Source organism: Lissotriton helveticus, chromosome 4_1 (assembly GCF_964261635.1).
Source record: "Lissotriton helveticus chromosome 4_1, aLisHel1.1, whole genome shotgun sequence".
Lineage (NCBI taxonomy): Eukaryota > Metazoa > Chordata > Amphibia > Caudata > Salamandridae > Lissotriton > Lissotriton helveticus.
The window spans coordinates 361,249,242-361,273,299 of NC_136063.1; the positions used below are offsets into that span (position 1 = coordinate 361,249,242).

General features: G+C 43.2%; 1 protein-coding gene across 1 annotated transcript in view; it reads right to left on the reverse strand.

Annotated features, from left to right (window-relative positions):
* The window catches only part of PKHD1L1 (PKHD1 like 1), a 466,042-nt gene that overhangs the window by 15,059 nt on the left and 426,925 nt on the right, over positions 1-24,058 (reverse strand). Inside the window, exons 68-72 of the mRNA XM_078686145.1 lie at positions 22,686-22,821; positions 20,795-21,145; positions 19,289-19,440; positions 10,737-10,886; positions 7,242-7,398 (exon numbers count right to left, since the gene is read on the reverse strand). Coding sequence (XP_078542271.1) covers positions 7,242-7,398; positions 10,737-10,886; positions 19,289-19,440; positions 20,795-21,145; positions 22,686-22,821 — 946 coding nt within the window. The remainder of the gene's footprint in view (positions 1-7,241; positions 7,399-10,736; positions 10,887-19,288; positions 19,441-20,794; positions 21,146-22,685; positions 22,822-24,058) is intronic.

Here is a 24,058-nt window from a genome sequence, read left to right on the forward strand (position 1 = left end):
TTAGACGAGCATGGCAGGACAGGGGTGTTGCAGAAGACAAAAAGGTGGAGGTCTTGCAATCCCGTCTGTTCATAAATTAGGCTTTTTTAGCACAATATACAAGATTTACACCTCCCTTTCTCTGCAAGATACCCCTTTCCTACTATGATACTCTAATTATAACTACTGGTAAGACAAAAAGCACTAATTCAAAAGACGCGTTTTACAACTCTGATCATAATAAACTTCAGCATTTTTTTGGGGGTGACTGTTTTAAATTGGGTTACTGGTTGACTGGGGTGTGAGCCCTAGTCAAGCAGCAACCGCAATCTTAATCAGGGTAAAGAACAAGCAAACCCAAAAATTCACCAGTTCTCAACCCCCTGGTAGCTTGGCACAGAGATGTCAGGCTTAACTTAGAGGCAATATGTAGAGTAATTGTGCAACACTTCAAACTGTAAAACAGTGAAAACACCACACAAAAAGATCCCATGCCTCATTAGACTAAGGGCCTGATAATTAGTTTGGGTGGTCCTGGAGCGGGCGGCACACCACTTATCTGCTGCAGGACCACAGAAAATCAACCCCGCCCACCTGCCCACCTGAATACAAGAAATATTGTGGTCTGGTGGTCAGCCATTGTGGCGGTCTGGCAGCTGTGCTGTTTAAAGGCTCATTGTGGGACCACCAGTGCACGTCTTGCACGGGAAGGAATGCACCATGCCACACATTCCTTCCTGTGCAGGAACTAGGGATACACAGCTACAGGGGGCAAACTATGTGCCCTCACTGCATGCATCCCCACACACAGGGGCAAGAATGGGACCCGTTACCGCCCCTTTGTTGCCTTACCACCACCCTTTTCATGGTTGCACTGCTGCCATGAAAGGGGCGGTTGAGGGGCACCTCAAAATATGCTCGGTGGTACCACTCTGGTACCACCAGCATATTTTGGCCTCGAACCACTGCCAGACTGCTGCAGAATCCTTGATCCGTTGCGGTAGCGGCAGTTCAGTGGCAGTCTGACTGCTAAACTTATAGTACTGTGGGCAGTCCTGCAGTGTGGGGGTGGTCAGACCGCCATCACGACTACGTCGGTCCCATGGACCACCATAGAATACATAAGGCCTTAAATAGCAAAACGTAATAAATAAAGCCAGACCAAAACATCAAAAATCCCATTAGTAGAAATGGAGGTACTGAATTTGAAAAGTTTATAGAGTAAATAGCAGCAAAAGACAAAAGACATAAAGCTCCCTCTGTGGCTATCTGGTTGCATAGGGCCAGAAGAAAGTCACTAGTTCAAGCTGAATTCAATGGAGTGTGGGCTGGCTACAGAGACCCACTTAGACCCGCTGAACATAGTACGTTAAATCCTGGTTTGCGGAGCGTTGCATGGATCTGTCTCACTCAGCAAAGGCGATGTGTTGGTTCCGAGACGCGGCAAAGCTACTGTGTCATCGAGTCATCCTGTTGATGGGGCTTGAGATGCAAAGTCGGGCAACAAAGATGTGGCACGCACTCGGGGAAATACATCAGTTCCTAAGAGCTAAAAGTCTTTCATTCGGAGTCCAGTGTCACAGTCAATGCTGCCGTCAATGAGAGATATAAGGGCCTACACTGAGGTGGCAGTTCCGGAGGAGATGCTTGCAGTGGTAGCAATGCGAGTCTTTGTGAGGGCTCCAATCAATGCAACAGCTGAGATGTGCCGCTTCTGTTCAGGATTGCACTGCACAGTGGAGGAGATGTGTTTGAAAAGAGGCTCTCTAGTTGGCAGTGGCATACAAACTGTCCAATTAGGGACCCTTATTCTATTATGGGTAAGGAAGTTACACACCCAATAAAACCCCTTCTCACCAAATTGGTAGCTTAGCACAAGCAATTAGATTTATCTCAGAGGCAACGTGTAAAGCATAAATATACAGTAGCACAGTGAAAATGCTACAAATGGACACCATATCAGTTTAAAAAATAACCAAAATGTATCTAAGTGAAACAAGGCCAAAATGAGAAAAATCCAACATACACAAGCAAAGATATCACTTTAAAAGGAACAGTTCAGTTCGTAGAAAAATATGGATGTGTCACTTTTTAGTGCAAAGTTCCTGAGCTGTGTCAAAATTAAAAGACAAAAACAGAATCAAGGGAGGTGAGGTGCCGAAAACAAAACAACGTGCCGATTCCTTACTCTCAGGGGAGGTGATGCATCAATTCATTACTGCCAGAGGAGATGATGCGTCAATTCCTTGCTGCGGTACAGAGGATGTGATGCGTCGATTCCCTGCTGTCAAGAGGTGATACATTGATTCCTTTCTGCAAGGGGAGTTGATGTGTTGAGTTTCGGGCACACAGCCTCGTTCCTTATTTCTGGGCAACATTGATGAAGACTTGGCGCACAGTGTGATGTGTGTAAAATCCGGTTATGCTTAGTTGATGTGGTAGCAGCGTAACAGGCGCTGCATCAATTTCCCAGCCATGATACAGGTGATACATTGAAAGTTGAGCCGCACAGCAGGGCCTGCACTGGAATAGGAGCAGGTGTCTCAGACGTCAAAGACATGGTGTTCAGGACTCGTTGATGCTTCGGCCGCACTGCGGTGATGCTTTGGGTTTTCAACCACATAACATGACTGTGGTGGGAAAAATAGGTGCTGAAGGTTGGTGCATGGATCTTCTTCTCTTCTTGCAGCAGAAGCCACCTCCAAGGGCCTAGAAATGGATTGGCACCACTTGGCCAAGTCAGGACTCAGGAGAGGAGTTCAGGGGCTGCAGTTAAAGTTGCTGATGGCCTGAGACTCCTTAACAGGAACCAAGCCCCCATAAGCCCTTGATGAAATCAAAGTCCAGTCCTTTCACTCTCTATGGCAGGAGCAGCAAACAGCAAAGCCAGTCCAACACAGCAACAAGCTGGCAGTTAATTTCCTACAGCTTATCCAGCTCTTCTTCTTGGTAGAATCTCCTCTTAGTCCAAAAGTTTTCTAAAAATGCAGGGTCACAGCTCCAGTTATTATACCAGTTTTCCAGAAGTGAGCAACATTCAAAGGATAGTCTTTGTAGTGCACAAGACCCTGCATTTCCATGACCTTGCTCCAAACACACTACAGGGGAGTGTAGACAGCTTTGTGTGAGGACCAGCACAGTTCTATTAATAAGTCAGTGACAAATCCTCCCACCACTGTAGCTCAAGAAGACCCACAAGCCTGGTGATGGTACATCAAGATATGCAGAGCACACCTCAAGTCCCTTTGTGCGGCTGTCTAGAGTGAATGCACAAACAGCCCAACTGTCAGCCTAAACCAGATGTCGATTCCACAGGCAGACTGAGACCTAAAATGGTAAAGCAAGCAAATGCCCACATTTTCGAACACACAATTTAAAAAACAACTTCACTAGAAGATACATTTTTAATTTCTGAATTCAGAAAGGCCAAACTCTAAATCTCTATCCCTTCCCTAATGCAGGTTACACAAGATGTAACAAGGAAGCTCCTATAGGAGAGATAGTCCATGCAATAGTGAAAAATAAAATTGGCAGGATTTCATTATCAGGACATATAAAACACACCAGCACATATTCTACCCTTTAAATACACTGCACCCTGCCCAGAGGTCTATCTTGAGCATAACTTAGGGGTACCTTGCTTGTAGAAAAATTGACAGATTAGGCCTGACAAGTGGGAGCACTTTCAGGATGACATGGCAGTTTAAACTGGCACTCACAGACACTGCAGTGGCAGGCCTAAAACATGTTTGCAGGACTACTAATATGGGTGGCACAACCAGTGCTGCAGGCCCCTAGTAGCATTTGAATTACAAGCCCTGGGCACATATACTAGGGACCTACCAGTAAATCAAATATGCCAATCATGGATCACCAATTATAATCACGAATTACAGAGTGACCACTTGCACTTTAGCACTGATAAGCAGTGACAAAGTGCCCAGAGTAAAAAAAAAAAACACCAAAAGGAAATCCAGCTCATGGTCAAAAACTGGTGGTGAGCAGCAAAAAAGACAGGAGAAAAACATGCCAAAGATACCAGTTCTAACAAGATATGTCGGTCCCACTAGTACCACAGAGGCTGGTAAAGTACCTTAAGCCAAGTTCTAAGGCTCCAGGATGGGGGTGGCACAATTTGGTTGGGTAGATTCACTGATGGCAGAGTCCAGGTGCAGATATAAGGTTGTTGAAATCCAGTTATGTCCCTGGGGTTCAAATCAAGAGGCCAGCCAACTAGTCCTAGGAGTCACTCTAGTTCTGGGTTTGAAAGATGCAGGTCCAGTGCTTCCCACCCAGGCAAGAGGGCAGCAGGCTGCAGATTAGCAGTTCTTTCACAGCAGAAGTCCAACAGAGTGGCATTCCTTATAGTAGCACAACAATTCTTCTTCCTGGCAGAGTATACACAGGTTCAGAAGTGTACTGAAGTGGTGGTGTCTGAAGTCCTTCTTTTATACAAAGATGTGCCTTTGAAGTGGGGACAAGCTTCTAGTGGCATGCCTTTGAAGTGCACTAATGCCCTGCCTTACCTGCCCTAACTTTAGACTAACTACAGGGGGTATGCAGCCCTTTGTGTGGAGACAGTAGGTGTAAGTGAGACTGGGCCCAGCTCCTACCTCCCTTCCGGGAAGGTTTGGTCCATTCAGTCACACCTAAGCTCAGACTGTGTGAGGCTGTCTAGGAGGAATACACAAAACCCAACTGCGAACTACACACAGTCATGTGACCAAAGGCAGGCTACAGGCACCAAATGGCCAATGCAAGAAAATTCCATATTTCTAAAAGTCAAAAACAACAATTACCAATACTAACTGACTCTTTAAACATACTCAATTTTTAATAAACATTCTATTTAATAACAGTGATCATCAAATATAATTTTACATAATAATAATGTCATTTTACAATTTCATCATATACTGGAGGCAATATATACTCAGTACATAAACCCATCCAACATACATGAACAGAAACTGGTACACACAATAATGAACAAAATTCAATATAAATATGCACATCAGTTATGACAATACAAATCAACACTCGCAATTCTCGAATATATTTGTCCAAACACCAGAACACCTAACTTAACATAAATTGTAATTACTTGTCTACTCCTGAACAAATGGGCCAAGCAACCTCACAATGCACTGCACTTATAACCACGGGGCTGATTTGTCAAATTTGTTATTATTTTCCTGATTACAATGCCTTATTAATCGCTTGTAGGTTGTGCTGTTGTCGACGTGTTTCTAAACAGTGCCTTTATTTATGGTTTCTCTTCAGGACTTGGAACTGATAAACACTTGGGGCCAGATGTAGGTAAATCTAATTTACCGATTCATAAATACCGAATTTTACCGATTCGGTATTTATGAATCTGTAAATGAGATGTAGGTAAAATTTCGGTATTTTTTACCGAATCGGTAAGATTCGGTATTTACCTATTCGGTAAATACCGAATCGGTATTTGCCATTGAATCCTATGGGCCTTGAAGCCCATAGGATTCAATAGCAAATACCGATTCGGTATTTACCGAATCGGTAAAAATACCGAATTGCTAAGGGGGACAGGGTGTCACTTTGACACCCGGTTGCACCCCTGTAACTCGCTTTTGCGCCATACATGCCCTTAGGGCATGTCTGTGTGCCACATGGCACAGGTGTACATGCACAGATGTGCATGTACACAAGAATTCGTAATGTATTGCATTGTAAATACCGAATTCTAAAGGCCCTGTAGCACTGTTAGAAAAGCTACCTACATCTCAAATTACATATTCGGTATTTTTACCGAATGGTAAATTTACCGAATCGGTAAAATTTACAGATTCGGTAAATTGACTGATTCTGTAATTTTACCGATTCGGTAAAATTACCGATTCGGTAAAATTACCGAATATGTCAGTTTTTTGTGCCCCTACATCTCCATAGCTCTTTACCGGTCGGAAACGGCCGAAAATCGGTATTTTCGGCCAATTCCGACCGGTAAAGGGCTACCTACATCTAGCCCTTGGTTCCTAGATCAGTTTGCCGTACTCGCAAACAACCATCTGCACTTTTCCAGTCACCAAATGTAATTCACCAGGACCAGTCCGGTGCATATGGACCTAACCCCAGCAAAACCGAAGTCAGCAAATACAGGAGAGTTGAAGCCAAAAGTTAGGGGTAAAGCACACCAAGGGTCGGTTTGAAAATGAAAAAGGGCTATCTGATACATGACCGAAAACCTGTACATATCCTTAAGTGTCCAACTTACAGCCTTGTATCCTTCTTCAACCAAGAAAGATTTGTTTCCCCCTTAACAAAGAGAGATTTTGAAAGGCACAGCAAGTTAAGCTTGCGGTTCTGACACTGGAGTGACCTTAGATTTATGAGGCTGAATAAGACAAAGCCTGGATGAAACTCTGCCTTTCATCCATTCATTGCCAGTCATTATATCTGATAATAGAAACATTGTAGTATGGTAAGGTGTTTAGCACTGGTCTGCACCGCTGCGCATCTTTGACAAGGTGCTCCAAGTGGACACCAGGGCACTGGGCCTCATCACCATCAGTGAGTCGCCCCCAGTGGATTAGTGAAAGACTGGGTGCCTGTTTGTAGCAGCTGCTCTGTCTCTCACTGTGCATATTGCACCCACCTGCTCTTCAAAGGGATACAGAGATCTCACTGCAGGCAGGTGCAGTGAGCAACTGTACACATGCAAGCGGGGTCTGTGTGGTCCTTGACACCCCCTAAGCCTCCCAGAAGGCTGCTTTCAGGGAGCACACTGACAGTGCACTTTGAGGAGTAGTCGGTGCACCTCTGATGGCTTCTTTGCCTCTGCGTCCACGTCCATAGTACAGCACAAGTGCAGAGGCAAAGCGTTTCCCTCTCCTGCATCATGTGGCCACACCCCATGCAAATGTGGGAACACCCTCTTAAGATACTGCCAGCGCTATCAGTCTTACAGGAAGGGGCACACATGTGTCTACAGCCCTTTCTGTTCTAAATGGCTGTGTGCCCCAGGGGCACCTTCTGTGATTGGGCCACTGGCATTTCACACGTTTAGAAAAGGCAAAAACAGATAGGCAGATTGTTACTACGAAATGACTTGAACAATAACTTGACCAATTTATCATCTGAAAAATGGTACAAGCAATGTTGAATTGTAAGATAGTATGAAGATTTCACTTCAATATAGCTTTGTGCAACAATATCCGCACACCACGCACATCACAACCTAACCAAATAAATCAATGCAGTAGATTAAGAAAGATTCTTACCAGATGGAACCAAAACAAGATCAGTGTAGTTGGCCCAGCAGCTGCTGAATGGAATCGTGGTATTTCCTGTGAGTCCACCAGCAACATCTGCATTTGCTGAGTTCTTAAGTTTGGCTGTCAGGGTCAATGCACTAGCACCAACAGCCACGCAGTTGTTCTGAAACACAACGAATGACATTCGTTTTTGTCTTCTCTATCTCATTGTGCATTAACATGGAAATAACTCAGGATAATATTTTACATAACAGATTTACTTCGGAAAGTGTCATAAGGAGTCATTTCATATTATACCTTTCTTTTGCGCTGATTCTCGTGTGACACAACTCTTGGTAAAATAAAAGCATTAACCAGATTTCCCAGGCAACATTTTTTTGTGCTAAAATAATGGCGTCAATGTGGAGTGTCCTGGTCACACCAGGTACTGGTTTACCAGCCACTCCCTTAAGGATTGGCCATACACTCACCCCACACCCATCCACTACAGACGTCAAAGGTGACGTGGGCCTGGTTATAAAAGGGCCCGAGTTCATGTGCTCGAGGCCAGATCAGTAACATACCAAGCAGTGTCTGTGTCATTATCTCTTAGCATGCGGGCCTAGTTTTCGGTTATAATACTTTTTGACTTTTGAAAATATTCTTTAATGTTTATAAAATGTGAATTGTTTGGGGTCTGCAAATGTTTACATCTATTTGACGATTTGTATTCAGATTTGTATATTACATTTAGGTTATTGTTGTTTAATTTTTGTGCAACATGGTGCATATGGGTGTCTGAAATGGCTCAGGCTATATGACTATCTTTGTTTTTTGTTTACTTTATTTTTTTGTCCTAATGTTAGCCTAGACGTTTTGATTTAAAAAAATAAAATATTCATGATGTACTTAGTTATAGGGGCTTTCATCCATTGTTCATTTATCGTACCTGTGCCATTCACATTTGTCTTCCTTCCACTACAGCATATAGCATGGGGAAATTAGTCCGCTCATTTTGAGTTATGACAATCTGCTCTTTCACAAAAAGTACATATGCACAAAAAGTAGTTTCCTTCAATGCTCGGGACTACTATTGCATTGTGTGCATTTTGAGAACAAACTAAATATGTTTGCTGTTAACCATTTGTAAAATTGTGAAGGCCTGGCAACTTACCCAACAACAACGTGTTAGGAAATGTGACAGGTGGGTATACAGGATATATTGTAATGATTCTCATCTATCTTATTACCACCTATCTCTAAACAAAGCCTTGTGGATCCTGGGTGCTGCACTGCAAGAACAGTGGAGGCTTCAGCCAGCTGCAGTCTGCCTGCTATTTTTAAAATCCCCTGCCTCATCTGCATGTTTGTTTCTCCAACAGGCTCTTTCTTCTATGGGAGCTGCATTGGTGATAAACACTGTTGCTACAGTGGCAAGGTTACCTGCAGGCATTTTGCTTTCTGAAGACAGACCCCCAGAGGGGAGACAAATTTCCCTAATCCACTAGAAGCTTTTTTTCTAAGTGCGTGGGGTACATTTGTTGAGTCTTACTCAGTCTGTACTGCCATAGTATACCTAATGGATGTGTATAGGAAATAAACAGATAGGCATCATATCAGAGGGGTGCTTTACATTGGGTGGCCTATCAGATGCCTATTACTGCCGCTAATGAAAGGATTTTCAATGCATCTCACATTTTCAATTATAACTTACACTTCTATTTTCACAAAGTTAAATATATACATGTATTTTCTTCTACATCTAACTCTCTTTTGCAATTCACTATTTCTGAGTGGAGATTTACACCCAAGTCTAGATTTACATATCTCTAACCATCAAATGGAGGGGTGGCATCTACTACAACCGAATTTATGAGTGTAAAGCTACTACTAGCAACTTTTCACCTACTGATGGACATCTCGACCAAATGGCTGGAGATCTCCTCATGGGAAAGTATAGAGTAATATAATAAAGTTTAGAATATTAAAAAAAAAATGAAAAGTATTTATTGTACAAAATGAATTGGAATTAATTTAAAATATTTCTTAATATGCACTATGTGATCAAAATATCTTTTACAGCACATTATCTCATCAAAACAACTGTTTTAAATAAATAAATCAATATAATTTATAAATAATAATTTTCAAACAATAATTTAAACAAAACCATTGCTCACCCTCATTAGCATTTTTATTTACTATTTAGTATACATGGCTGAAAAGTTACATATTTGATGAATTTTAACACGTATATATTTTTTAAATGTTTAATTTTTTTTCAATTAAGTTGATTATTACATTTAAAATAAATCAATAATCACATTTTTTGCATTTATAGAATTTTAAATGTGGAAATAATGTATTATATTTTAATTTTTTTCCTATTGGGTGTTAATGTTATTCCCTATCTCCAATATTTTCTTTGAGAATGTTTTGCAGTCCCAGTTGTAGGCCATAGTTGGTGCTTGGCTTACTCCTAGTCTAGCCTGGAGTACATTTAACATTTAAGCCTGATCTAATACCTTAAGGGCTGTAGTAGGTTTAGAAGTATATTTTGTGAACTGTTGTCTTACTATTTTGCAGGTGTGTGTTTGTACTGCTATGTCTCTCTCAAACTCAACATTAAAGTTTTCTAAAACCCCCTCTTAATTATTGACCATTTCCCCACTATTCTCCTGGTCCCTTTCACATTTATGACTAATTCACAGACCCACATTTAAGGAGATATCCACCACTTTAGCACAGATCTCCACATAGAAAAGCTAGAGGCGGATGTATCTGGCTGTAGGTTTGTGAACTGTATTTTGTTGTTGAAATACAGTATCTATTGAAGCCCCAGTCAGACTGGTGTATCTAAAGGTTTTCAAAGTTTAGCGTACCCTCTCTGAACATTCAATGCAGAATGAAAGATTGGGCGTAGAATCCACAGTAAATAATTCTGCGTATTAACTTCTCTGTGGCATGCTCTCTGTTTGTAATGCACTCAGTTCTAACATCCCACTGATTCTCAAAGAAATGTTAGCAGTGCACGTTTCAGTGACATTCAAGTCAAATTCTCCATTTGTGTCAAACTAGTTTTAAAGACTCAAGAGGTGATTTAATTTGGGATGCTGGATATTGGCAAATGAACATGTTAAAGAAAACCCTGATGTGTGAAAGAAAAACAGGAGTCTTTTTGTTTTTTGGGCCTATTTAGAGATGGGTAGTAAGTCACCCATTTCTGGAGGAAACTGTATTAACCGCATCAGCGCTAGCGGTTTTCCCGCTGTGCGCTGACTTTTTAAAAATACCGCGTTACATGACGAGCTGAGCTCGTCATGAGCGTGGAAGGGGTTAAAAAAGTAGGATCGAAAGGCTGAATTTCCTCCAAAATACAGAGGTTGCCTCAGAAATAAGAGGATTTTCAGTTAACATCAAATTGACAGTCTCCTGTTATCTTTACCAGGACAATGAAATGGAACAAGACTGAAAAAGCACGTCAGAGAGCAATTAAATACTGTTCAGAGACACTGCACTTACGTTATCATCCACCGCCTGTATCGAGGGTTGTTGAGTAAGCAGTGCCCCGGGTAATCCTGCCTCAGGCTGGGTGACGACAATGAGTTTGGTTACGGTAGACACAAAGCTTGCTGGTGCTTCAGTTCTTCCTGTTACATTGCTACTTGCCATCTGGAAACACAGAAAATCATTTATTTAGATGAGGAACTTTTACAAAAACACCACATATTAATCTCCTACTTCTTTCAGATTGGAAGCATTTCATTTTCTATTCCCACACACCATTTCATACTATTCACAACTGAGCGTCCCAAGCATGATTTCTGTGGTAGAAGATATTGGAAATTACAATCCCACTGACCCCGGATGCCATCTTCATTGGTTTACAGCACACATTCACTGCTTGAGCCGGGCTGTGCAGGAGCCACGTAAAGCTCTTCTCTCGGTTCATCTATGCGCCCCCTCTTCTTTAGAATTCTTCCCTCCATACTAATTTGCGGGCTCCTTGCAGCTGCAGAGGCTCCAGGGCATTACAATTGTACACAGACCAGTTTAAAAGGTAGTTCAGAAGTTGGGGTAAGGGCGGGTCCTTCCATTTTGTAGCTCATTGGGCTGTCCAGGGCCTTACCCTAGGTGCGACTTATATATATTAAAAAGGAAGGTTTGGGCTTGGCAATTTTTTTTTTTTTTTGCCACGTCAAAATGGTAGTTTAAAACTGCGGACACAGGTACTTCAATTGCAGGCCCAAGACATGTTTAAATGGCTACTTACGTGGGTGGCACAATCAGTGCTGCAGGCCCACTAGAGCATTTCATTTACAGGCCCTGGACACATGTTGTGGGACTTTAGTAAGCCCTTATACATAAATTAAATATGCCAAGTTGGTGCAAACCAATGTTACCATATTTTAGGGAACAAACACAAGCACTTTAGGACTGGTTAACAGTGGTAACATGCACCGAGTCCTAAGGCTAGCAAACACCAAGTTAGCAAAAACAGGAGATCTGAAGGCAAAATGTTAGGGGAAACACACCCAAAGATGCCAGGTCTAACAGCCTCAATACGATTTGTGACTTAAAGGAGTGGCTGCAGGGATAATGAAGAACAGGTGAGTGTGTAGTGTGAGGTGGGTAGACCAAGTTTCATTACTGCAGTAACTATTTCCCTTCTGGCATTCATGAACTTCAGAGCATCTGCCTCATTCAAGATACAACTATTTAAAGGGGAAAGACCCAAAGTAGGCTTTGGGTGAGCACATATTTTTAAGATATGTTGAGTTTTATTTTTCGAGTGAGATGTGTTCCGGATTTGTTTCCTGTCCTTGGTGATTAGGCATTGAAATACGGATATAAGGGTGAACCCACTGGAGGGTTAATGGGATTGCCTTTCAACTAGCAGCATAAACCTCTGCTTTTTTAGCTGGATTTGGAAGTGTCTAAAACAAAGGCCTAACTAAAGGGCCATCAACCCTTCTTTTGTTCAAGTATCATCCTGGCTGGAAGCCATCTGGGGCCTAACACCAAGATTCCAATTCAATGGAAGGGAACAAAGACACACAGCTTATCACCTCACTAGTATTCCAGAGAAACTATGATTTGGAGACAGGTTTTTGAATCTGTTCAACCCTTCTACACAAGAGATTTGCTGGCACTATAAGGATGCTAGGTGTATGTGTGCATGAGTAAATGCACAAATAAATATTTAAACAGCACTTACTAATTAATTTTTTATTTAATTATTTTACAGCACTACTAATTACATCACACACAAAACCATAATAAATATTTCAACTGTGTAAATCAATGAACAGGAAATGGTACATAAGACACCAAGGGTTACAAGGTGTAGGAGTTACATATCATCAGTACTTGTAGACATTATGGGCCTTATTTATGAAGGACTTGCGCCGCCGGTGTGTCACTTTTAACATGGGAAAAAGTGACGCACCGGTGGCGCAAGTCCTTCATAAATAAGGCCCTATATGTACATGGTCGAGAGAAACACAAAGTAAGAATTTGAAATGCAACTTGTTGATTGGTGGCTGTCTGTACTAACCAAACTTTATTTCTACCCAAAGAAACTCTTATTTGCAAACCTAGAATAGTAACAGACTGAGAAAAAAGACAGTAAGGACCTAAACCATGACTTGCAGTATGTATGCAGCTTGATGTAGATGTGTTGGAATTCGCCCTTCCTGTAGTGTCACCTAGAATTTATCTGCCATTTTACTGTGATCTATTTTTGTTGGATGTATAACCCTGTGCATTTTACCCCTGTTACCTAGAGGTAAAGTGCTTGTACACTCCATTTTTAACATATTAAAATTGGCATATCCCTGATTAGCAAATGTACGTTACTTGTAAGTCATTCATAAATTGTACTATTGTACCCAGGGCCTGTGTATTAAATACTACTCATGGGACACATCACTCATTGTGCCCCCTTTTAGGGTAGCACTGCAAAACAAGTCCCCAGGACTACCACTGCTGCCTGGCTGGGCAGCTTTAAAAAACTAATTTCGACCTGGAAACCAAATCTTTTGCAGGAATAAACTTCCTTTTTAATTTATTTATTTATTTATTTATTTATTTATAACACTTATAGAGCGCACAAATACCAATCGGTGTCCTGGCGCTAAGTGGTAACTCCCTGAGTAAAGTATTGCCGGACTAGAGAGTAAAAAGCCATGTTTTGAGGTTTTTTCTAAACGCTAACAGATTGGTGCTTAATTTGAGAAACAGGGGGAGTTGGTTCCATGCCTTGGTTGCTCCCATAACAAAGCTCCTACCCCCCCCCCCAGCGTGCTTTCCTGATCTGAGTTGTTTTAATCAGTCCCATAGTGGCAGACCTAAGTTGTCTCCCTGGCCTATACCACTGGAAATGATCCTGAAGAAACACTGGGCCTAAACCATGCAGTGCCTTAAAGACAATTCAGAGGTCTTTATAGAGAATCATCTTCCTCATCGGCAGCCAATGCATTGATTGTAGTTCATTGGCCACCGATGAGAATTTGGGCAAGCCCCCGATCAGGCGGGCTGCTGCATTTTGTAAAACCTGGAGTTTGTTAAGCACCCCCTGTTGAGCCTCTAAAAAGAGGCTGTTACAGTAGTCAAGGCGTGAAAGTATGAGTGCCGTCACCACCGTTTTTCTGCTTCCTTCTGGTAAGAAAGGCAAAACCTTCCTAATGGTTTTCAGAGTGTAGTGTACAGAGGAAGTTAGCGCCTTGACCTGAGGTTTAAAAGAAAGTTGGTGGTCTATGATGACTCCAAGATTCTTCACCTTTTGTACCGGAGATGGCGGGGATCCCATATCTGGGGGCCACCACTTGGAACTCCAGAGATTTATATTTGACCCAAAAATAAGCACCTCGGTCTTGGAGGAGTTCAGTTTTAAGCAGCTTTTGGCCATCCAGGTGCTAACTTCAGACATACAATCCTGGAACCTTGCTGCCACCCCCAGCTCCTTCCCTGGAAGCACCGAGACCACAATTTGGGTGTCGTCTGCGTAGGACATTAACTCGAACCCATGGGATCGGATCACTGGGGCAAGAGAGGATACGTAGATATTAAATAAAGTGGGGCTAAGGGAGGATCCCTGAGGGACCCCCCCGGGAGTTCGAAAGGTCTTGATTCGAAATCACCCATAGCCACCACTTGTACCCGATCTGTCAGGAAGGCCTTCAGAATATTGAGTGCTTGCCCCTGGATCCCGCAGCCCTCCAATCGATCCATCAGCATAGCATGGTGAACCGTATCGAAGGCTGCTGACAGATCCAGAAGAATCAGCACCGCTTGGCCCCCGTCATCCAGCACTTTCCGGACCTCCTCTGTAGATTTGATCAGGGCGGTCTCAGTGCTGTGCCCTTCCCTGAACCCATGTTGGGCCGGGTCAAAACCCTTCAAGTTACGCAGAAATGAGCAGAGCTGGGAGTTCATGATTTTTTCTATAAGTTTTGCCGGCAATGGTAGTCTGGCAATTGGCCTTTTGCTATTAGGGTCCGTGATGTCTAGCGAGGGTTTTTTAAGTAGTGGGCGGATGGAAGCCCGCTTCCACACTGTGGGAAAGACCCCTTTTTCGAACATCAGGTTAAATATATTGGCTAGGTGGTTGGCAATGGGGCAGCTGCCAGTTTTACAATTGCCGTGGGACAGGGATCTTGGGGTGACCCAGATTTAGTTGCCATCAGGAGTTTTAAAACCTCATTCGAACTTACTAGCTTAAAGGCCGATAGTTTTTCCTCAGAAGACCCGGCAGTAGGGATCCCTCCGCACGACTAAGGGCCACCTGATGTTCTAGCGAGGTAAAAATTGCTTGGACTTTATTCAAGAAAAAGTCGGCCAGTGATTCACAAAGTTCAATGTTGGGGGAACCGTCACTGGTTTAGGGGTGGTTAAACTGACCACAGTGTCAAACAGTTCCTTGGCCAAATTTTTAGCTTTCTCAATTCGGTCCGTATTGTAGGCACTCTTGGCCTTCCTAATGCTGTCTTTATATGCCTTTAGGCTGATTTTTAACCTTTCTTTTTCAGACTCATGATAATTCACTCGCCAGATCCGCTCTAACTTTTTACAGTTTATTTTTGCTTCTCTGAGCTCGTCCGAGTACCATGGGGCTGATGGAACCTGCCTTGCAAGCCGGTATAGCTTGGGCGGAGCTAATCTATGGCAGGCCCCATCAAGCCACTCTGTATACTCGGAGATGACTGGCCTAGAGGCTGTCAACAAATTTCCAAGGATTGTGCCATCAATGTTTTTCCATGGTCTGCACATCCTTGATAATTGCCCCTCTCTCCGTGTCTTTTTAACCAGAGGGCTAAGGATGGTAAATAATATCACCCCATGGTCTGTCCAGGACACAGGTTCAACCTTAGAGATTACTAGATCAGGATTATTAGAAAAAATCCCATCTAATGTGTGGCCCGCCTGATGTGTTGCCCCAGAGACCACCTGGGTCAGACCCACTGCGGACATTGCTTCCAGTAAAGCCATAGTGTCCCCATCCGTGGTTCCTTCAAGATGAAAATTAAAATCACCCAAAGCCGTAAAGGAGTTGGTGCAAATGGCTTCTTCCAGGATACTTCCCACTGCTTCTAAAAAAGTGGACTTCGTCCCAGGCGGTCTATACAGGAGGCAGCCCTTAAAGGAATGATGATTAGAAAGCTCCAGCTTGAACCCCAGGGCTTCACATGCCTCTGGTCACTGGGAAGAAGACTCCATGTAGGGACGCCTGATAAATGATGGCCAAGCCCCCTCCCTTTTTACCCGGTCTGTCTAACACGAAATTGCAGTAATTTGGTGGAGTGGCCTTTACCAGATCGGGCCCCGACGCAGCGTCCGTCCATGTCTCAGTAATAAAGGCTATTTGTATCTTTCGATCCGTAATCAGCTCAGCACAGTCAATACTGTGCTTTACCAATGATCTCACGTTGATAAGTAGGCAGTTGGTAATTTGATCTCTACCAGTTTCTTTGGACGTGGAAGATTGAGTGAAGGCCCTGGTTCTGCCCCCAATGATCAATGGAAGGTTTACTTTACATGATGCACAGCATTGCGGGCCTGGCTGCAGATCTTTATCTGGAGCCAGTCGCAAACAGCTGGTCTTCTTTCCTACCCCCCCCTAGGTTCCAGAGCTGAGCTCGATTGTAGGTGACCCTCCTTGGAGGATCTGAGGGGATCTGACCTGGGGTGGTGGCGCTGAGTGCGGGCCCGGCGCGGACGGGTTCAGACAGGCTTGCCTTTGGCGCGCCTTTGGCGCGCCCGCTGCGTGGACGAGACCCCATGCACATTTTATGGGGGCGGGAGAAGGGCGGGGGGCTCCGACAATTAGTCCGCAGACCTTCCCCTTCCTCCAAGATGGCGGGTCCCTGTGCCTCCTACCATGACAGCGCCTACTCGGCTGCACGCGGGTCAGGAGAAAGTGCAGAATCTGTAAAAAATACCCTGCGCCACCGTGTTAGCAGCTAAAGTGGTAAGTGCAATTATGAGATTTAAAAACGATAGTCACACATGTTCGTTCTTAAAAGTTGATGATAAAATTCATACACTCCACCACTATCCGACCAAATCCTTGGCGACTAAATCACAGTTGAAATCGTGCAATTCAATCACAGACACAGTGTTTCGCTCCAATTAGAGCTATTCAGAGAGGTATAGCTTTTAATACTTATAAGTCACTTCTGAGGTAGGCCCTACATGCTGACAAGGCAGCATCCATGGTATTTAAAAAGTAGGACATGTAAATTTAATGTTTTATATGTCTTGGCAGTGAAATACATTCTCAGTCGTTTTTCAGTATAGCAAGGCTGGCCCCTACATAAACACCGGGTTACATAGTAACAACTGATCATGCTTCATTTCACTTAGGGTGCAGCTAGACAAATGCTTCAATGACTCATTTTAATAGCAATGTGAAATCTAACATAATGTTAAAGTTGCATTATATATTACTGTTTTGGAAATGACACTGTTAGAAAGTTGTCATTTGTGTTGCCTATAACCAAAAGGCTTTCCAGTCAGTGTCCAGCTGTCACCTGGACAAAGGGCTCTGGTTGTGGTGAAAGGGTCTTCACCCTTGACAGGGTCACTAGGGTGCAGTGGCCAGTCCCTTTCTGAGCTTTATTTGATGTCTACCCTGTCACTGGCAGAGGAAGCTCACACCTAATCCTGCCTCTTTTTGTCTCTCTAATCAGGCTGACTCCAACAGCAGATGTAGGGAGGAGAGGAACTGACAAGAAAAGTTTTAAGGATGGACAAAGAATTTTCCTCCACCCAAATGCTGGCACTGGGCATAAATGTGAACCCTACAGACCTCTCCTCAGAAAACATCTAGACCTGTGAAGAATTAGAAAAAGCCCAGGCCTGCTGTCTAAAGGACCTGAAGGAAGTTGGATCTGCTTAACTGGAACCCAGGACCCCGCAACTGGCTCCAAGGGTCAGTTGACTGACCTCCTGTTTGAGCTACATGGACACAAAAAGCTTCCGGAAGTCCTTTCCCTGAGACTGCAAAGCTCACCATAACCATTTGGATCTAACCCTGGACCTTGCGTTTGGCCTCTGTTGGAGCGAGTCCTAACCTCCAAGTAGTACCCACCTGGTCCTGCAACTGTGGCTGGTGTTAGAGTGTCTTCTTCCTGTTGCCAAACTGAAAGAAGTAGAACTTATAACATTTTAGCCAACTTTCTGCCTGGATAACCGACGGAGAGAGACATTGCTGTTGAAGATGGAGCCGTTGACTTGCAGGTCTGCCTCAGCTTGCTGGTTTGTCAAGGTGAAGGAGATCTAACTTCCAGAAAAAATTCCAAGTCCGAACACAGAGGGCTTCAACAGGACGGACATTGAGCAGGATTCAATAGAAGTTGAGACCTTTCTTGGTACAGACTTCACCCACTCAGAGCTTTCCCGCCTTTATCAATGTCAACACTGGGAAACCATTTTCAGCAACTCGTCATCAAGCCCTCTGAGGACTTGTCGACGACCCTGTTTTCTCTATAAAAGTTTCTAAGTCAGAAGTTAAACATTAAACCAGAATGAACATGGTCTCTGTAGCTGACCTGTGCGCAGTTGCCCTTAACATATGAATTTGATATGGTCTAGCGTGACCAGTTAATGGTGGTTGGCGCTTTGTTCTGTTCAGCACTATTTTTATTTCAAACTTTAGAAATGCATGTCTCCGGCTCTACTTCATGAATTGTTGTCTTCTTGGTGTTATGTTATTTATTACAATTTACTGTATTTTGTATTAAGCTTTCAATGTATTACTGTTTGAGTGCTGCATATATACTTTATGCATTGTCACTAAGTTGAACCTGACTGGTTTGCTCCAAGCTGTCTGAGGGTTAAGCACAAGTTTACTTAGAGAATTTAGTGGGTCACTTTGATGACGGTTTTGATTATTGTTTGAGAAGGGTTCTCAACCCATCAACTAGTATTTCATTTTTTTACACCAGTTCATAGATCACTGTGCTACATAGGAAAGATTGTAACTTAGGAACTAGATGTAACAAAAAGATCACTGTATCAAAAGCAGTAACTCGCCTATCTACTTAAGATACACATCTGCGTGTCATCCAATATGCTTTGTAGCAGGCACATCAAATCTCAATGCTACTTTCGGAGTCAGAACTATGGCTAAAGAAAAAAAAATCTTGCGAGCAAGTGCATTAACCATCAGAGTTATCTTCCCATTATTATGAACCCCCTTAATTTTCTGCACACACAAAGATTACAGCAGCAGATGCTGTAACTCATAAGATATCTTAAAATTCAGCCTCGTTGTGACTAATGAATTAAGCAAAACATATTTACTCTCATATTTGTCATTCTTGCCATTTTCGTTGCAGCACATTTAAAATAAATAATGTATACAATGACTGTCAGACTCTGCTGCTTTTTATGACTCTGCTCCTTGTGACTCCTTTTTCTTCTGCCACAACTTGAACCCCAAATTCTGTATTCCCAGAGTAAATCTTTTCCAATTCCAGCACTGACTGCATTATAGCCCCATACTTCATTAAACTGGTTAATTATTTCAGCCATCATTTTGAATGGTTATTCTCCATTGCCTGATGTCATACCTGCTGCCAACTAGGGTCATCCGGAGGTGGAACCGGCGGTTTCATCGCCACAGATCCAACACTAACATTGAGGCTACTACTGAGGTTCCCAGTTACTGCGGCTGCAGCAATTGATTTGGAAAGGACTTGAAGATCCGAGTATTGTAGTTGCCCTGCAAAACACCAAAAAAGCAGTGTTAAAAAATAGCATATTGTCCCAGGGAACAGAGGCTCTCATTTAATAAATTTTAGGTCTGGCCTGGAGTCAACCTAATGTCATGCTAGCTTCCTTTACACACACATGCACACATACAACCTCCCACTCTCTCTCTCTCTATCTCTCTCTCTCTCTCTCTCTCTCTCTCTCTCTCTAGTTCTCTCTAGCTCTGTCTCTCTTTCTCTCTTTTATTGCACTGTAGCTAGTCAATAGTTGCACAGTACTGAATGGCTATTACCTGACTATGTAGTAATCACTAATAATCTAACGCTGTACATTGTAAACCACTTCCAGGTTTAGCTGTACAGCCAGGTCAGAGGTCTCATAACTAGTCCTGTGAGGGCAACTTGCCAACGCCACTCTAGCAACAAGCACTGTCCAACCATCAGCATTATCAATTTTCAGGAAACGAGGACCTCACCTTAAACTAAATTTCAACAGACCACCTTTTGTTAATTGAGCTTAGCAATGCTTGAACGACAGTACTAATTAAAGTTGAGCAACCTTTAAACAGTGTAGCGCACACTACAAAAGTTCTTACCACCTCATACCCTTCAGTATGAAATTTATTAATATAGTTCAAGGGTTATCACGTAACAAAAATATTAATATGATTTCTATTGTTTCACTGTCTTCTCAACTGCTGACCTGTTAAGTGAAGCGTAAACATGTACTTCTCATAAACTTTGCATTGGAAGCTACTGCCATCCCAAATATCAGCTAAAATAACAATCAGCATATCTCAGATACCCAGCATTCTGTCACTTGGTCGCTTAGCCTGATTTGTCCATGCTCCTATATCTATTCAACGAACCTTCATCCTTGTCTGCCATTAAGGTAGTTCAGTTGATGTGACAATATCACTTTGTGGGAGATATTCACATTGTTTGGGACCTGGGCAACTTTCTCAGAAGCTCCGCCTACTGTGCGACTTAGAAGAAACCATGCTTTTCACAGGAAATTTGATAAAGTCCCCCATGAGCTTCACAGCAATATCTAAAGCCTAGACTTTGTAAAACAGTTGTGTGATTCCACTTAAGATATTCTCAGACAAACAGGGCGCCGGGCCATGCTTTTTGTGGTGGGGTTTTAGAAGTGAGCTCTGTGTGGGGGCATTTGGCATCTGGATGTCTGCTTAGCATGGTTCTCCTGCAGGAGCGATGTGACACAAGTGAACTGTTGTCTTCGGCTCCCGTCCAAAGCACCTCTTGCACAGAATAACATACCGTTCCTCACATTTGATCATGGTTAGTGTCATTGCCTGTGCTACGACTACTGAAACACATTTTAATAAAATGAATGACACTTGCCTGTGGTGTTGGTACTGTTGCCTGTCGTCAGAGCTGGAGGATCTGCAATCTGTACAGTAACAGACAATCCGGTCGCCCTCTTTCTGCGCTTACTTGAAGCTTTAGTGATCTTTGTGATGCGGATTTTATTTGCTGGGATCTTTAGGAAAAGCGCAAGATTGTTCACCAAATTCGGCCCTGCATAAAACTCATCTTCAGTCATGGCGGGGAGGTTAAATGAAATCACGAGCAGCGGGGATGTGCGAATTTCAACAGGTGTTGATCCTCTTAGCAAGACATATAGCATCTGATAGGTGCTGTCAAAGTAGGTTTCACCAGGAGTAGTGGAGTTCAATGATGGGACATACTGTCCTGGGGAAACAGGAACAAAATGCAGACACTCAGAGGCTTACATCTAGTACATCTCAATACAGTGAAGCTGTAATAAATAGTAAACATGCATTATAAATCCCTCTGACTGCAATAACTTTAGGATGATTTATGATTAAAGGGGTGAACCCTATGCTATCTATTTTGATGGCTGTCTTCTACAACCTGTCTCATTGGCCACCTATTTCTTCATCCAAACTATGCATTTACATCACTTATCTACCTATTTAATTCTCAATTACAGTTGGTATTCTATTCATCCAATCAACTATGTATCTACCTAACAACTATCCAATCTTCTGCCCACTCGTCAGTCCATCCATCCATCCATCCATCCAGGATGTATGACATTACAACGCATGCTTTTACATCGCATGCCTTTACAATGCTGTTTTTACAACGCATGCATTTACAACGCATAGTGCTTTGGGACGCTGGATAGTGAATAGTTTAATTTACTATTCCAACTCCAGTCCCCGTGGATAGTATGGAAGGTGTTGGATAGTAAATTAAACCTAATCCCTATCCTAGAGCTCCCCCCAGTGCAATGCGTTGTAATGGTTTGCGTTGTAAAAGTTGCATCGTAAAGGCACTGCATGGTAAAAGTTGCGTTGTAAAGGATGTTTCCCATCCATCTATCCATCCATCCATCCACCCACCCACCCACCCACCCATCCAATCATCCAGCTTATTTATTCAGCTGACCATTAGCATGATGCTTCTCCACTATCAAATTGACTCTAATTTTTACAGTGCCAAGTCTCAGAACTCCAAGTGGCTTGGGGTACATTGAAAACAGCAGCGTCCACCTGCAACTGAAAGTTCAGAAGACTATGAGCATGATTATGATGTCGGATGGACCTGAGTCCGCCTGACATCGTTTGGGAACTTGGACCGAATGAACTCCTGTCGTCAGTCTCAACCCAGCAATTAGGATGCGACGAACACTGTTCAGTCGCATTCCTATTCTTTACAATGGGAGCATGCATTCAAACTAGAATGTATGCTCTTATTGTAAAGAACCGAGGTGCAGTTCATCCCTGCACCCCGTGGCAGTCACCTCAAAATACCTGCCACCGGGTGCAGGGATCAACAGGGGGATAGGCCGCCATCCAGAGGCCTTGCATCCATGAGGGACCTGCTGTGGGCCCCAAAGTCGGATTCCCACAGCCTTTCTCTGCAGGAAAGGCCGGCACCAAAAGGCTGTTGAAATCTTCCATCGTAATCCCTCGGGCAGAAAGATCAACAGGAGGTATTACTGGAGGCTTTCTGAATGGCAGATGGGCTCTCTGAGCCCATCAGAGGCCATTCAGAAATCCGGTACAGATTCCTTTACGACCGACCCCATCAAAATGGGTCGGTCGGAAAGGAATCCTAACAGCTGATTATGATGCCGTAGGAACTGCTCCATCCAAGGGTCCGGGCCATTTCCTATGGCATCGTAATCAGGCCCTAAGTCTGATGGCTAATCCATTTGCATCCAAAAAAAATGGACAGGCCAGAAGTCAGTGCAAGGACCTACCTTCATATTTTGTTTCGTTTAATGTAAAGTCAGTCCTGCCAGCATTCCACTGGGCATTATTAGGGCCAACAAAAGAATTGTTAACATACACGTCCAAACGCTGGGGATTTGAATAGAAAATTGCCACTCGAACAGCCTATGAACCAAAGTGAGAAGTTAGACCACAATTTTGAGACATTGGCGATGGCAAAACATAAAAGGACTTTCTGGAGCACATGAATATCTACATGGCGGTGTCTTCTAAAACACAGCACCTATTATATGACCAAAACAGGTCAACAACCATCTCTACACTTGATAAGGAGTTCTTATTTATTTAGAAAAGGAGCTAAATGTGATCTGTAGATAGATTTCCTTATCTAATCTTGGAATGAAAAGTTCCATAGATATCTCTACATCACATAACACACACAAAGACATCAGAACTGGAAAAATAGTAATTATAGCTGATCCCAAACCCATGAACATAGTGTACTCCTTGGTACACATTTCCACCAACACCACCCGTATGTAATTGGGCACTGTGAGCCAACGTCAGGTTAAAACATATATCGACCCTTGAAGAGAAGTGCAATATATGAGATATTACTATGCCTTCTGGTGCATGGATGTATGAGTATGAATATTAAATAGCGCCATATGTGTACCGGAGATTATTATGGATGCACCTGATGATTCTTTGCACATGTGTGTTCAAAAAAGAGCTTCTCTGACAGCAAGATTAAAACATGTGATGAGAGGACAGGAATTTGTACAGGAAAGATGAACTAATGTATATATTGATGAGCAGTTTTGATGATCAGAGCTAGCAGAAGCATGAGATGAGTGTGGACTGAAGAGAAGGAGACAGCCAGCTGATGCCACATAGGATTCTTTCTGTAACCATCTACTTGTACAACCAACCAGCTATTAGCTTTAAAGCTTTACAGACCAGCCCTCATGCAACTTAACCATACTCCCATATTTGGGTGGCTATAATCATACCTGTGCCTTCCTGGCAAAGAGGGTACAAAATGGGGGTGGTAATGGACGGAGCATCTGAACCAATCAAACACTCACACCCAGTCGAAAGTTCTTGCTTTAATCCATCACCGTTCTTTAGCCCACTCTGCCACCCCAGTTCAGACATGGCTATATGCAAATCAGTCTGACTCTGTGCCTCATGGGAACAGTCCAGCCCGAACTGCCAAGCCATGCCTTCCCTGGACCGGAAACAAGCTTCAGAGGACCGGTTTCTGGCATTGCAGCCGTCTTCAGCCTGGCTTGCTTGAATCCAGGGGCAAAGTGAGCAAGGGACTCACGTCTGAGCATACCCTGCCACACTTATGGCGGCCAAAAGCGGTACAAAAGGGGGGTGGTAATGGACGGAGCAT